The sequence below is a fragment of the Tribolium castaneum genome, chromosome 6, assembly GCF_031307605.1.
Source record: "Tribolium castaneum strain GA2 chromosome 6, icTriCast1.1, whole genome shotgun sequence".
NCBI classification, from domain to species: Eukaryota; Metazoa; Arthropoda; class Insecta; order Coleoptera; family Tenebrionidae; genus Tribolium; species Tribolium castaneum.
This window is the reverse complement of record NC_087399.1, coordinates 12831068-12846997: the sequence shown is the minus strand read 5'-3', so window position 1 is coordinate 12846997 and position 15930 is coordinate 12831068. Positions and strand designations below refer to the sequence as shown.

General features: G+C 30.6%; 1 protein-coding gene across 5 annotated transcripts in view; it reads left to right on the top strand.

The window, feature by feature from the left end:
• The window catches only part of wge (winged eye), a 119277-nt gene that overhangs the window by 85585 nt on the left and 17762 nt on the right, over positions 1 to 15930 (top strand). For 4 of the 5 annotated variants that reach the window (XM_064357642.1, XM_008200973.3, XM_008200972.3 and 1 more), the window contains 2 exons: positions 12597 to 12761; positions 15711 to 15827. In XM_064357642.1, the coding sequence (XP_064213712.1) occupies positions 12597 to 12761; positions 15711 to 15827 (282 nt within the window). The remainder of the gene's footprint in view (positions 1 to 12596; positions 12762 to 15710; positions 15828 to 15930) is intronic. The other variant, XM_008200974.3, reaches the window with a different exon arrangement.

Below are 15930 nucleotides of genomic sequence, written 5' to 3'. Positions count from 1 at the left end.
GGTATGTTGGTGTTTCACATTACTTGGTGTTAATTTCATCGATGTGACGAGACTATATTTTGTATTGTGTGTCTTAATTACACAAAATTTCTGTTTGGTAAACAAACTGTGCTTACCATTTTTGTACTGGATAGTTGTAATAAATGACAGTTGAAAAAAAATATATTAATACCACAAAAGTGACAAGTTGGCAGTTTACAAGACAGAAGCGACGATCTGTAGCGATGTTAGTGTCTATATGTCAGCTGCCATTTAAGATGTCAGTTTAGTTTCTTAATCTTTAGCCATTTTGACAAATATACAATGTGTTTGGGAATGGGTTAGCAAAATTTTGAAGGTTGATTGCAAAACAAATCGATCAAGTAAAATTTCTGTGCAATGGAACTCGTTATAACAAATCGTTCTTTCTAAGCGAACGTCGTCTTTCTGGAGTAATTATCAACTAAAATGTATTTTAATGCTTGGAATGAGTACACGAAATAAAGTATGGGTCAGTCCACGACGGTTTGCGTGTGGCTCGGCATTTTAAACAATTTTTGCAAAACTATGGTAAATGTACTGGATATCTCATTTCAGTTTGTAGTAGAATTTTGCAACAGCGCATTTTTAAATAAATAAATGCAGCACAAATTGAGTTTCTGGTGGGTTTTCTTAGCTCAAAACACTTTGAGCACTTTGTGTACCGACACACGTCGCTGGGATGTAGTTTAACACAAATTTCTTTTCTTATACAGAAACTCTCAATGTGTGCTTTATTTTTTACTCCAAAAAATTTTAATGTGCTGTTGCAATTCTACGATGAACTGAAATGGGATATACGTACATATATGTACAGGCTGGTTAAAAAATGACGAACAAACTCCCGTATGGTGATAAAAGAGCTAAGCATAAAAATGAAGTCAGATTTTTTTGAATCAACGTAATTTTGATATTTTTTAATTTGTTTTTTTTAGCAACGGTATCGATTTTTGCTTTTTTGTTTCCTATGACGTTAAATTTATTTATTGTCAAATTTGATAGTTTTTAAATTGTTTTGTACATCATAAGACATTAAATGTTGATTTTTTAACAGCTGTCGTTTCCGCTGACTAAAGTTAAAAAATATATAAAAATAAAATAATTAATAATATAATATAAATATATAATTATAATTATAAATATTAAATATTAATAATATAAAAATATATAATTAAAAAAAGCTTTTATTTAAAAAATGCACTAAAACGTCAAAAATAATGTTTTTCAGTCACAGGAGAATATTTTTTCATACAGGTTACAATTCTAAAATTTATAAAAGCTTTTAGGAGTTGTCAACTGAACCAAGTAATTCTGTAATGCCGTAGTATATAACTCCCAAAGCTTTTATAAATTTTAGAATTTTAACCTGTAAGAAAAAATATTCTTTTGTGATTGAAAAACACTATTTTTTATTTTTTAATGCATTTTTTAAATAAAACTTTTTTTAAAAATCTTGATTATATATTTTTTATTTACAAATTTTGCTTGTTAGTTTATTACATTAAAGAAATCATTTTAAAAGTTGTGGTAATAAATAGCTTTGGCGTTGTGTATGCGCTTTTTCGTGGTTATAGTGTTTTTTGTTAGAATTTGAAATTGGTTAAAAATGATAAAAACTTAATTTTTGATTACAGTGTTACTAAAACATTAAAATCCACCCACATAATACTATGCATGGGTTTAACTTATACAGAATCCAGTATAATGTGAAGGGAAAGCAATAATTGCCCCATGTTATCTCACGTTTAATAAAGACTTCATGCGAAGAACAATTTAATGTAGTGCAGACTTGATTACAATTTGGACAAAAATTATATTTATTTCATTAAATTTCTGAAAAATCCACAGAGTTCTCTTTTTTAACGGTATGTTGTGAGCAACCAACACAACGAGTATGTTGGTTATAAATCGAAAACCTCTTTGTAAACGTAATCTCAAACTTTAGAACTTCATTGAACCCTTTTAGGAGGCAACTAATTATATAAGATTGCATTGCGCAGATTACGTAAGTATGTCAAATTTCAATTCATTTAAACAACAGGAACCCTCTAAAATTTGGCTCGGAAAATATTAAACAGACAGACAATAAAGCAAGTTAAATAAAAGCTTTTAAAAAGTTTTTTTAAAGCTTTTAAAAATATTATCTGAAGCACTAAAAACTTAATTTAAACATTTAACTTTGAAAAACTATATCTCGTGAAAGAAGGCTCAAACAATTTTTTGTAATAGAAATTTTTAATTCAGTTTGATGTCTTTTATCAGCACCTTAAAGATTTTGCGGTACTTTTGAATCACCCTCTATACGTATCTACATTTAATAGTTCACCAACAAATCAATATTTTTTTATTTTATGGTCAAATGTAAAGATTTTTGATTGCTTTGTGTGTCGCATGTGCCTGTCGGAATGTTGATGAAGTATCGGAAATGTTAAGGCGCAAATGTACATTGCGCGCTTAAGCCTACGCTCACCTTGAACTAAACTCAAAAACTTACTCTTTTCTGATTGTGCAAATGACACTTATCAACTAAGCCTAGTTCAAATACAAAATTATTTGAGGGGTGACATTTGGACGTTAAGCTTAGCTCAAGTTAATTAATCCTGTCAATATACTCGCAACTTCGGTTTTAAATAAAAATGGAACAATTATTAGTTGGTGTTTTGACAGACGATAAAGACATAGTAGAACTATTAAACATTATGTACTATAAGAGCCCGAAAAGTATTTCGACTTCGAGTAAATCATTTCACCAAATGGACTAATAAAGAATTTATTAAAGGATTCTGTTTATCGATAAATAGAGTACATTTTATGTTGGATCGCATTTCAGAAGAAATTGTACATCCAACTCAAAGGTACGTTCTATTTTTATCAAAAACTAAAACTGTTTGTGAGATTTCCATTAATTTAATTTGTGGTTAATTTTTGTTTTCGGCAGTACTTATGTTGTTCGTAACATTGAGATTTTACGCCACAGGCTAGTTTTTGCAAGTTATTGCAGATTTTTCTGAAATTGACACTGCTATTGCTTCTAGAATTGTGTATAGGGTTAGCATTAAGGCTATTGTTAGATTAGAAACCCTTTTTATTAAGTTACCAATCACAAATAAAGATATACAAAGCAATAGCAGAGAATTTTACAACATCGCTCGATTTCCATAATGCATTGAAGCGTAGGACTGCACTTATATTAAAATAATGTCGGCAGGTAGAATTCAAGCTAAAATTTTTAGAAATAGAAAAGTTTTTTTTTTCGATGAATGTTCAGTGAATCCTGTGTGAATTTTCGACACGACTTCAAAATTACAGTAATTGTCAACGCAGACAGAGACAATTTTTTATGTCAACTTGGGAATATTAGCTTAATTTTCATCATTCTCAGTTTACGGGAGTGAAAATTGACTAGCATTTGTACAATTGAACCGTGGTTTAAGTGAGTACTTTACTGAACTGTAACTCCCGTGAACCAAAGCTTAAACGCGCAATGTTCAATCGGGCCTTAATGTTTCCTAGAACGTATCAAAAGTGCATGATCGTACATTTTTGACTAAATATTGGAGGTTAAAAGCAATCGTTCGTTGTTACCGAGGTTCGTTTGTTTGTTAAAACTGAATCAATTTGATACTGTAATATGATTTGAGCGTTTGTGAAGTGCCGAGTTCTTTATAACTGGTATTCACTGTATACCTAAAATGTCATCCTCTAACATCCTGTATATATATTTAGTACATTGTGCAAATATAATCCATGAGCAAGTTGAGAAACTACAAGAATGTTGTTGCATGCATAACGAAACCCAACATTTTATTATATTAAAGAGACGCCACAATAATATAATTAAAGCACCACTCGATCTTTTTAATGCTTTGCCAGCAAAGAGGGAAAGAGTTTGTAACCCATTTTCTCGTATAGGTATTAATATGTTGTTGCTTATTCCATAAATACGAGTAGAGGTAGTACACCTTTATTGTACAAGTGGTTACTATGGTACATTTTTTGATTTAGTTATTTTTTTCTTCCCAAGCGGGAGTAAAGTGAAGGTTTATTCCCTCGTTTTTGATTAAAAATAAGGTACTTTATTCCCTAGGGAATTCGAATTTCTTTATTAACATTGAAGTTTCTTTATTTATTAATATTGAGGTTTATATTAACACTAACAACAAATTCATTATTTGATTTGGTGCCGTCGATTACAACACCGCTGGTTGCACTAGTACTGGTTACACCCACGATCGTATAATTATCGTGTGTGATAATTCTTTTAGAATTATCCGCTTGGGAAGATAGCTTTGTATACATCTTGCGAATAAAGCTTCGTTAGTCCCTTAGCTGAAGATGACAGAGGGACCGCAGGGAGCGAGCACTACAGCCGCGGGATTAACATGGCGGTTTATTCCCTTGATACATAAATAACTATTATCTTACTTCATAGAATAAAGTGGCCATTTTGAGATTTTTTATTCTAACGGTGAAAAAATTTAACAAAAATTTCTCAATGTGAAGTCCGTTCAAAGATATTTGCAGGATACAACCCGAGTAACCCATAATCAGTGGTAATCTTTTACGACGGCCTGAGAGTGGGACGCTGTAAAGTTTGTTTACCTACTCGACCGCTACCAGAATATTTACAGGTCCGTATTCTGAGTTAATGCAATTTTTGTGTCAGCGGTGCCATCACTGAACAATAAAATTTGTCCAGTTTAACTAAAGTCAACATAAAATGTTTAATAAAGATAACTAATTATATATTTTTTATTCAGGACACATATAAACTGTTTATACAATTTAATTTAAAAATGTTGAGTACGGACCATTTCGGAAGAAAATCTGGTTGGCACTCGCCTTGATGAGTCTTGTGGCAGGGGTGCTATGCAGTACTTAGAACACCAAAACCATATCCCTCAAATATCGTTGACTGAGTTATACCTTAAGAGAAAACGTTGTATTATACACGTAAAGAAAAGTTGGCTTTATCTGCTCGTGATTCCTTCCTGAAACACATCACTCACAGATAATGAACAACTTTTCCTTACATATTTAATAAACTACCGTATTATATTATTGTATTATATATTGTACACCTATATTTAGTTTCCAACGATTCAAAATTTTTTAAAATTTCTAAATGATTTTAATTTAAAATAATAAGTGTAGAGCCGGTTTATGAGCTCAAGTTGAAAGTTAACAACGCGAATAGAATTTTGGTCACGTGATTCAGTTAATCGTATATTTAATTGCGGATTAAATTAATGACGCTTCTATAAGCCGACCCATATTGTCCTATTTCCACTGTCGAAATGAATATGATTCCAGTCTATCTGAATCAGTAACTATTAGCTAATGACATTATTTTTTAAGGGGTGAACAAACTAGAGAAGACAATTTTTCGAAATTTGTGATCGAGTTCGTATTGGAGCATTTATTGTTGATGCATTTTACAAGCGCAGTAGGTCTCATATGTACAATTATATGAAATAGCCTGTATTATGTATTTATTATACCAACCCTGGTCGATGTTTTTTGAGTTTTTACTCACTCAAGTTGTTTTTTGTTTTCTTTTTCTATTATCGTTATAAATAACTGCTTCTCATTCGTATTTGTGACTGATATAACTTAACCTTCGTAAATCGTTTTATTGCGTGAAAAACTACAATGTGGAACGTGGAGGGTTCAAACTATTACACATTAACTTTTTTGACACGAAACTGTTTACACCCAATGGTAGCGTTTAATTTTGTTTTAAATACACACCTACTACATAAAAATATACAAGGTGTAACGAAAAGTTGGGGTCAACGGGGAACCAGAGATTGCCCAGCTCAAAATAGGGGACGAATCGAATTGGTTCCCAAATTCTGTAATCCTCTCTAATTATAGTCGAATTGGTTCCCGGGGATGGTCGAATTGGTTCCCGTCGGTCAGGTAGGTCAGATAAACAGATTAAAGTATAATGATAACAGAAATGGCGTTTGTAAGTGTATGAACAAATTTAGTTCCAAAAGTTCCAAAACGTTCAAAAACAAATCGTATTTTAACAATTTAAAGACTGTGGATAAATATTTCTTCGAGTATTCAAGTACTTCCAAAACGATGGAGAAGGCGCATAGAACTTAATGGGTACTATGTCGAAAAATGTTAAAATTATATTTGTAATTTGTCTCTATTTTGATGCTTTAATAGTATTAATAGACATATTAACGAACGCAACGTTATTACTTGACGAAACATTTTACGAAATTTACAGGAGAGCATTGGGCTTAAAAAAATACATTCTCCTTTTTTTTAAATAACCAGTTAGCCATGAATAAATGAAATTTGTTGTTGGATTTTGTGCCAAGAAAATAATGATTTAAACATTTCTACTAGCTTTAAATCTAAAATATTAACATATATTTGGCTTAATCCTTTTTACCTACCTGCTCATGCGGGAGCCAATTCGACCATCACCTTTTACAGAATTATACTTATAGAGATTATTGGGAACCAATTCGACCACGACCTAAAATAGAGCAATTTGGGTCCGACTGTGCATTGCGCGTTTAAGCTTTGGTTCACGGGAGTTACAGTTCAGTGAAGTGGTCACTTAAACCACGGTTAAATTGTACAAATGCTAGTCAATTAATTTTCACTCCCGTGAAGTGGGAATTAAGCGGATATTCCCAAGTTGACATAAAAATTTTCTAGCGTTGACAGTTCATGTAATTTTGAAGTCTTTTCGAAAATTCATACAGGATTCACTGGACATTCATCGAAAAAAATCTTTTGTATTTATAAAAATTTCAGCTTGATCTCCACCAGGCGACATTATTTTAATATAAGTGCAGAAATCAATGCATTTTGGAAATCGAACGATGTTGTAAAATTCTCTACTATTGCTTTGCATCTCTTGATATGTGATTGGTAACTTAATAAAAATGGTTTCTAATCTAACAATAGCCTTAATGCTAACCCTATACACAATTCTACAAGCAATAACTGTGTCAATTCCAGAAAAATCTGCAACAATTTGCAAAAACGAGCCTGTGGCGTAAAATTTCAATGCTACGAACAACATAAGTACTGCCGAAAACAAATATTAACCACAAATTAAAATATTTTTAAATTATTTTCGATTTTCTTTAATAAATTTTAAATTGAACGTTAAGGATTGCCGATCTCAGACAATAAGACAATAACAATTGTCTTCGACCGGTAAACTCTTCTTACCGTTCTTGATACTTAATATACTATTTTGCACGATTGCGCTTTATTTGATTGTTTACCACACCTGTTTCCAAGACAGTACGTGGTGTTTGCTAGTTGCTACGTCCAAGGCGTCGACAAAATTACTTAGCGGTAAACATAACTTGCTGACTTGACAATTATTTTAACATTACTTAAAATAAATCTTTAAAAAATGTAAGGAACCTGCAAAAAACTTCATAAACATGACAGACGTTAAGGATACCGATCTCAGAAAATAATTGTCTTCGATCGGTAAAATCACCTTACCATTCTTGATACTTAAGGTTGAACTGAGTATAGTGGACTGTCTAAATAACTTTATGTACAAAATCATAAAATTTTAATAACATGTCTCTGCCTTTGGGTACAAAAAGCTCAAACGATTGAACTATACTGAGAACGTCCGAAGAGGAGCTGTTCAAGCAAGCGCGTGAACGCAAAATTTGAAATTGGATTTTTAAGAAAAATAATAAACATTATACTCTCTGTATGTTGTTCCTAAATTAAGTCGTTATCTCACAGGTCAATTTGAATCTCATTTTAAGTATTTGTTACAGTGTTTAAACGGGTTAAAAAAGTCGAGGTTATTTATTTTGTTATTAAAAAACTGTAAGTTCAAAATGCATGAAAAAAATATGGTAACTTTCTGAGGAAGAAACAATATACATAAATTAAAAAAAAACGTTAGTGTCATTTAAAAATATAATTAAAAAAACTAATTTTTCTAGTCATTTTATATTTTGTATTAAAAAATGGAACTAAGTTTTATGATATTTTTTTTATTCCTCGACACTGTTAAAATTTCCGGTTTTTCTCCGGTGTAAGAGAGTTTTAACAACTGTTTGGCATTTCTTAATACAAAACGTCAGATTATTTTTAACAGATTTAAAGCAATTTGAAGCCTTATTAAGTCTAATTCGAAGACTAAAATGTTGTATTTAACTCGTTTTCGTGTAAATCGGTTGATTTATTCCACCTCGTGGTTTGATAAGCCACTCGTGAAATGAAACGTCCAATTTACATTCAAACTCGTTAAATAAATAACTAACTATTATGGGTCGTGCATAAGACTTACTTGTAATACTTTATTTTTTTCATACTATTTGAACTTTAGGTTTTTCCATACAAACATTAAAATTATTATGCTCTTTAACCCGTTATAACTTGGTTTCAAACATTAAATCGAGATAAGGACTTGTCTGAAAGGTGACAAGTTAACCAATTAACTGGTTCAAAAGTTTTGAAAAATCAACAATGCCGCAGATTGTTTCTTTTTTTTTGCACTGATTAGTATCTTACTGTTTTGGGTGACTCAGAAGTATTATGACAACTTTCGAATGGTGGTAACAGACGTTCAACTAAGTATAAAAATGAATTGTTTACCAGCATTTTTAATTTTTTTTTAGAATCTGTCTTAGTTGTTTCCCTTTGGTCCCCAGTATTGTCTCTTATTGTCAAATTTGCTAGTGTGTTAGATGTTTTGTACCATCATAAGACAAATTGGTGATTTTTTTCACAGATTTGTTTAATGTTGCAAGGTCTTTCATTTCTGACGAGTAAGAAATACCAAAATATTAATTAAAAAATCTAACTTTTAAAGAGTCATATATCGCGAAAAAATGGTCATCAAACAATTTTTTTGTCATAGGAAGTATACTCAAAAGATGTTCCGCCATTTTTTAATCACTGTACCGGGTGTTTCAGAAACCACATAGTAAAACTAATCAAGTACAACAGCTTTTCTATTATAAATTTTTATTTATTATTTGAAATTTTCCTCCTTTCTTTTGTGTAAACGAGCCGATCATAGTTTAGTTTATACTAATAACAACAGTTTTCATTGTTGTTTTAAATTGTTCAAACACCACAACGAAAATGGTTCGGTACTTTTTTTTGTACCCATAGTACACGTTTCAAATTGTTATCTTCTGCAAAATTTTAAGTAAATTGTCGAAACTTTGAAAAAATTACAAATAAAAAAATGTTTCATTTGTTGAGCTCTGTTATGTGTTTCTGATACACCCTGTATACTTTTCACTTTTATAAAAAATTTACCACCTTTATGCAAGACTAAAAATTTCCCAGAACATTAATTCAAAAATTGAAGAAAGCAAGGGAGAGATTGATATACTATCAATTATTTTTTACAATTTAACTTTCACTCAAAAAATCATCATACTTACAGCAAAAATTACTGGTATATGTTATGTTAAGTAGAAAAGTATCAGTATAATCTTGATTTAATTAGTAAGTATATGGACTATATGAAGGGACAGATATTTTGTTGATTGTTTAAATGGGCGGACGGCTAACCACGGCCTTAAAATTTTGTAAGAATTCGACGACGTATGAACCTACCTTTTGGATGCTACTCACTTTTTTAAAGAAAAATTGCCTATTTTTTCAACTAACACCAACTAACAACACCAGGTTCTTCTTATACGAATACCTTTATAATCGTTTTCTCGTAAAAGATGATTTTTTAAACATCTTCGATTTACTCCATGGTTCGGCTCCTTTACATTTTTCTTTGTAATAGGTAAAATCTAAATGTCGTATATAATTGAACCGTTTTTAATATGCTTTCTTTAGTTATGAATTATTATGATCAAATTCCGCAAAGACTGTGTTGACACATTGTTTATGGAATGATGCTGACAGCGAGGAAATATGATATTGTAGGTGTTTGCTCTTATTTTAAATACCCACTCTCGATGGTTAAAATTTCACTGTGATCTTAGTTTTTGTGTGTAGGTAATACTAATACTGCCCGCTATAAGAATCATTTATAACTCTGACAGACTAAACAGTCGTTATCCTCAAATAGTCTTAGCACTGAAAAGGACTGTTCGTATAATACGTGCTATTGTGAAACCAACACGAAACGATTTCTAATTCAGTTTGAACCAACTGGTATGGAAAAATTAAAATATGCTAGCTGACCCAGGGGTGCGTAATGTGTATATAACACTTTTGCTATGTAATTATTATTTTTTAATGGATCATTCTATATACAAGCTGTATCAGAAATACGTGTGTTAATTTTACCACGTAATCAAACTCAACAAATTAAACAACTTTTATATATAAAGTTTTGCAAAATTCTTATTTATAATTTTCACTGCTTTACTCCTTTCTTTTGTGCAAACGAGCCGGTCAGTGTTTAATAATTAGTTTGGATTCATAGTAACAAATTTCAAATGTTGTTTTAAAGTGTTTAAATTGTCCTTTTCTATCTCAACGAAAATAGTTCGGCTCTTTTATTTGTGTAACCATAGGCGGGTACACGTTTTAGTATGTTATCCTTTTCCACATATTAAGTAAATCTGAGATTTTTTTAAATTACAAATACAATAGATGTTTTATTTGTTAAGTTCTGTTGCCTGTTAAAATTAAGACACGTATGATAGATACACTCTGTATAAACTATTAGAAGTCTATTTTCTTTTGTTTCGGAATTATTTAAACTTTTCGTTATAAAAAGACTAACTTTTCAAAAATCACTGCGCAGTTGCTTATGAATATTTTCCGACAAGTTTGCAACATAAAATCTTATAATAAAATCTTATAATATAATGATTAAGGCAAAAAAATCTATTGCCAACATTGAGTTATTGGCCTCCCTGCTAGGTTGTTATGTGGAGCTGTTTCATCTGACGGCCAAGTCAGCGATCGTAGATCGGAAGTGAATGACAATTGAGTACATTGAGACATTTTGACAAATAAATTTGATAGTCAAGGTTGCCAAATAAGTTTTCAAATTTATTACCAACCTGATTACAAAAGTCACAGTCATTAATAGTCGCCCGGTAGGTACTTTGTAGTTTTAGCAAATAGTCGACTTTTAGTTGAAAGATGCAGATAATGTACAGGGTGTGTCAAATCGCAAACAGTTGAATAACTAATTTTTTTCAAATGGAACACTATATATTTCTTTACACATATATTAAGAATATTAAGAAAAAAATTTTATTTGTTGTTTATTTTTGAGTAAGTACATATCAAGAAATAAATTACCATTTCACGTGTAAAAAATTCTAGGATAACAAATTTTCTTGTGATGAAATACATCTTTTGTAAAATCGCAAAAAATACTTTCAATGGGGGTTTCCAATGAATAGTAGAATAAAAATTTGTTAATAGATATTCAAAGTACGTACCCCATAACCTATGAATTTAAAAAAATAAATGAGAAACAGTTATGAATAGTAACTACAAAAAATTATGAAAATGCAAATCTTTAACCTAGCCATTTTAAACTTGACTATTTCGGCGGCAAAGAGATTAACCAATATAAAGTTACATGCCACGTTGTCAAATTTCAACTTGTTATGAACGAATATTTGCCGAAGAAATTGAAATTAAAAATTAACTACTATGTTCACTGCATAGTATTAGGTGTAAAATATAAGAGCGTATATGTTAAGTTAATTTTACTTTCTTCGGTTTTCTTTAATGTTTCAAGCCTTTAAGAAATAATTCAATTGAGAAATTTGGCAACAAGGCTTTGTACCGCGCAAACTCATCCATGTCTTAAGTCGTCATAACACATCCCTTTGAATTCGCCACTTTCCCGTCTTGTACTTTACAATTTTTTAGAACATTTAAAAATCGTTTTCACCGCTAAATTTTCACAATTCTGATAGAATAAAAAACTTTAATTCAAAAAAATTTAAAAAAAACATTAGAAACATCCATTTGCTATACAAACCCCATACATTTTAGAAAGCATGTCAAAAATGCCACCGGAAAATTTTTGGGTACAAATCAAAACAAATACATGGTGTTCCATTTGAAAAAAGTGAATTACCTATTCAATTTTTTGCGTTGAACTGTAGGTACTTTATCTGCGTGCTTTTACTAAAAGTCAGCTATTTATTAAAACTATAAGATATTCTCTAAGTTCTTCTGTTGGAAAATATTCATAACTTCATAAGCGACTTCGCAGTGATTTTTGAAAAGTTGTTTTTTTATAACGAAAAATTGAATAATTCCGAAACGGAAAGAGATAGACCTCTAATAGTCAATACAAAGTGCTATTACTTTTTCAAAATAGTTAGGATGTTTCATTAAAAAAATAACTTAGGGTTATAAATTAGTTTATAAATTTATGAGGCATAAAATATTGCTACATAAATAGGTACTCATAACCTTGTATATCACATTTGTTTCCGGTATTTTGTAGTCTATAGAATTCTATTTAATTAAACCTTTTAACTTTTAACATTGATTATTAAACTAAAAGTTAGTAGGTAAGTTTTATTTTAAGCTACATTATTTGTATTTATTTTTTTTATTTGTTTGCGTTTTTAATTACCTACTACTTTTCTAATCGCACGTCAACTTTCTTTCAGGAGAAGGCGGTTCCGCAGGTATGGCTGCAAGCGCGACAGGAGGCGTATCCGGCGGCGGGACTTTGCTTCAATGCACGGACGACCGCAGCACGGCATTGGCTGGTTGGTCGATGGGTGGGAGCCACGGGTCTGCGTTGGGCACGCCTACATTGTGGCAGTATCCTGGTGAGTACCTACTGTTGTTCAACATTGAGTTTTTTCCGAATGTTTTTAGACCGGTTTTAGAATTATTATTTATTATCGTTGTTATTTGTTTTTATTAGTAATAGTTATTTTCATGTGAACTGTGGTAGTAAGTGAATTTTTGAGTAGGCTTTTTTGTTAGAGAATTAATTAAACCGTTTGGTTTGTGGGAGGTCGAGTGATGACATGGCTGAAATGATGGTCTTTACAATTTTCATACATGGTAAGGTGAATTGCATGGAATGCTTTTGGTATTTTTTTTTGGTTGTGTTATTTATTATGCAAGAGATATATATATATATATCGGATGAATGAATTTGTAGTGTGGTGGGTATGGTATGACCTTTTTGGCAGAATTGTTAGGTACGTATAGACAGGTACACTGGTTTTTACAGAAGTATTTTTTTCAACAAGACCAACTTTTTATTTTGTTTCTTTTTTCATTTTTAGAAAAAATATTTACATCACGTCTAATATCTAATGGAAACGCCAAATAGGTATATTTTTTTAATTTTCACATCAAAATGATGTGGTATAATTTTTACCGCAAATACCCCTCCTCAAATGACAATAAGGGCCGGTTATTCAATTCGAACATAACCGAGTTTAACTTAAGCTAAGTTTAAGCCGACACCGAGTATTGCTCATTTACAAAATATCGATTAAGCTAAAGCTTTTTAAAACACGTTTTCGATAGCATCGTGATTTCACTATTTTAAAACACGCTTTCTATAGCAACGTCTTTTAAATTAAAATGTTCTAACAAAAAAATTTTTTAATAACACTTTAGTAATAACACTAATCGCTTAAAGTTCTTGAGTGTCTAGGTATGCAACTTTCATGTACGTTCGTTGCTTAACAACAGCGCTCTAACTTTAAGCTTGTGTTTTCGTACTCATAGGTATTATTAATTTATTAATAACTATTAAAGTCTTAAACAATATTAAAATTTGAAACAGTCGAAATTAAAAATTATTGGTTTTGTTTAACAATATAAGAAACAAGAACACGATTTGATGTTTGCGATAATGGACCGGATAGTAAAAGTTATAACGATAAATATGTAATATTAATCAATTTACTTACCGATTTTCATTTTCTAAATTGCCAGTAACTAGAAAAGTTCTCTTCAAAAAATATCCAACAGTTGTACGTCAACATTTTATGTTATCGTTTATAGGTACAAGGCAATGTACGTATGTAAATTTTAGAATACAATGATTACTTCAATTTAAATGATTAACCTCTCCTAAAAACTCTTTTGTCGCAAAATACATTATTTTAAAATGCAACATTTTACATCATAGTGACATTTATTATGTCAAGCGTTTTTGAGTTGTGACGTCATTCTTAATTTTTTTTAATGACAACCGATATTTTTGTTCACTGTTTTAGATAGTAGGTATTAGCTGTTTCAAAACTCTAAAACATCGCATTTTACCGAATATTCTTTTAATAAGATTGATAAAGTTTAAAAAATTTATTAATGATTAGATCTTTTATTGAAAGTATAAATTACATTAGCTTTTATTTTTTTGAATTGCATGAATTTATAACAGTTAATTTTGAAAGAAAATGCGACGTTGGCGTTTTTGTAGTTTTGAAACAACTAATACCTATAAGAAAAAACAATTAAAAATAAAAAAAATAATTAAACAAAAATAAAAATGTTGACAGTTAAACATACCTAATGGGCCTTATCTTTTTGTTCTTGAATTATTTTATGAACAGCAAGTGATTTTTATAATTTACTTTGTAAAATTTGCATGAAAACATTTAATACTCGTATGCCAGCTAACACAAAAAAAGCAAAACCCTCACCTCTTATAAAATAAGGCAAGAACGAAAAAATAAAATTTTCAACAACTTTTTAATTTTATTTTCTTCTTTTTTTGTTTTTTCTTTGCTTTGTATTTTTGAATTTTTTTATACTACCAGAAAGAGAAAAATGTAGGTATACTACCTAAAACAATAGAAATTGTCAGTTGCCGACATTTTTGTAGACTATTTTCGACAAAATAATATTCTGCATTATCTTTTTAGTGAAAAGAACAGCAAAAAGGTTTAAAAAGAGAATAAAATAAAATAAAAAATCGGTGTTAAACTAAATCCCAACGACAAATTTAGGGTCAAGAAAACTTATCAAGTCAAAGAGACAAACAATTATGAAATTGACTGTTGTTGCTAGAGGAGTAGAGGTTACAAACCGACCATGTATTCAGTAGATACTCGTAAAGGAAATTAATGGACGAATGATATTGACCATCACCATTTACTTATTAACGTATATAAGCATGTATGGGTTATTTACATTGTTGAAAACAGGAAAAAATAAATATTGGAAATTTGGAATAGCCTGTACCGATTTCTAAGAAGTTTTTTAACATTTAAATGTACAATGCGATAAAAAAGTCCTTCTATCAAGTAGGCAAATTACTTGAGTGTATCCGGTGTTTGTTATGATTTTGTAATAACGTAATAAAATATTAAAATTAAGTTTTCATTTTTTTAATCCTTTTTAAACTAAGTTATCAATCAGTTTATAAATTGTGTTGGTAACACTTGGTAAAAATAAAATTCCACCTCATGCTGTGGATTTGGCAACTTTCGATTTTTATTTAATCCCTACGTTCAAACTCTCTGGAGAAACGAATAGAGATCTATTCGTAACTTTTGATATGTTCAGTTATTTTTCTTGAAAAAAAAAACGTATCAAAAATGTCTAGACATCATTTGGATTAACAGAGAGGCTATGTTGAAAAATCAGAATAAATATTTTGTCTCATCTTGAATTTATTTTCATTTTGTCTGGAAAATTGTTCATAGTCCACTACGTGTCGTTTTCCCTCCCCCTCAATTCGAGCCCATCCTGTCGATTCGTTTTTTTTATATTTTTTTTATTTTAACACATTTTTATGTTGTGTGTTGTAGCGCCTGTTCCTATGGAGCCGATGGTTCCTCTCCCGGTACCAATGCCTCCCGTCGGATTCCAGCTAGTCCGTGACCCATCAACCGGAGGTCTCCTTCTTTTGCCCACAACCGGAATAGGTTAGTCGGGTTTTAGTTTCACCCCTTTTGTTTTTATTGCACACACTTCACACCACAATCATCTAATTTTTGTCAGAGGTTATAAGCAGTGTTGTGTTTTATT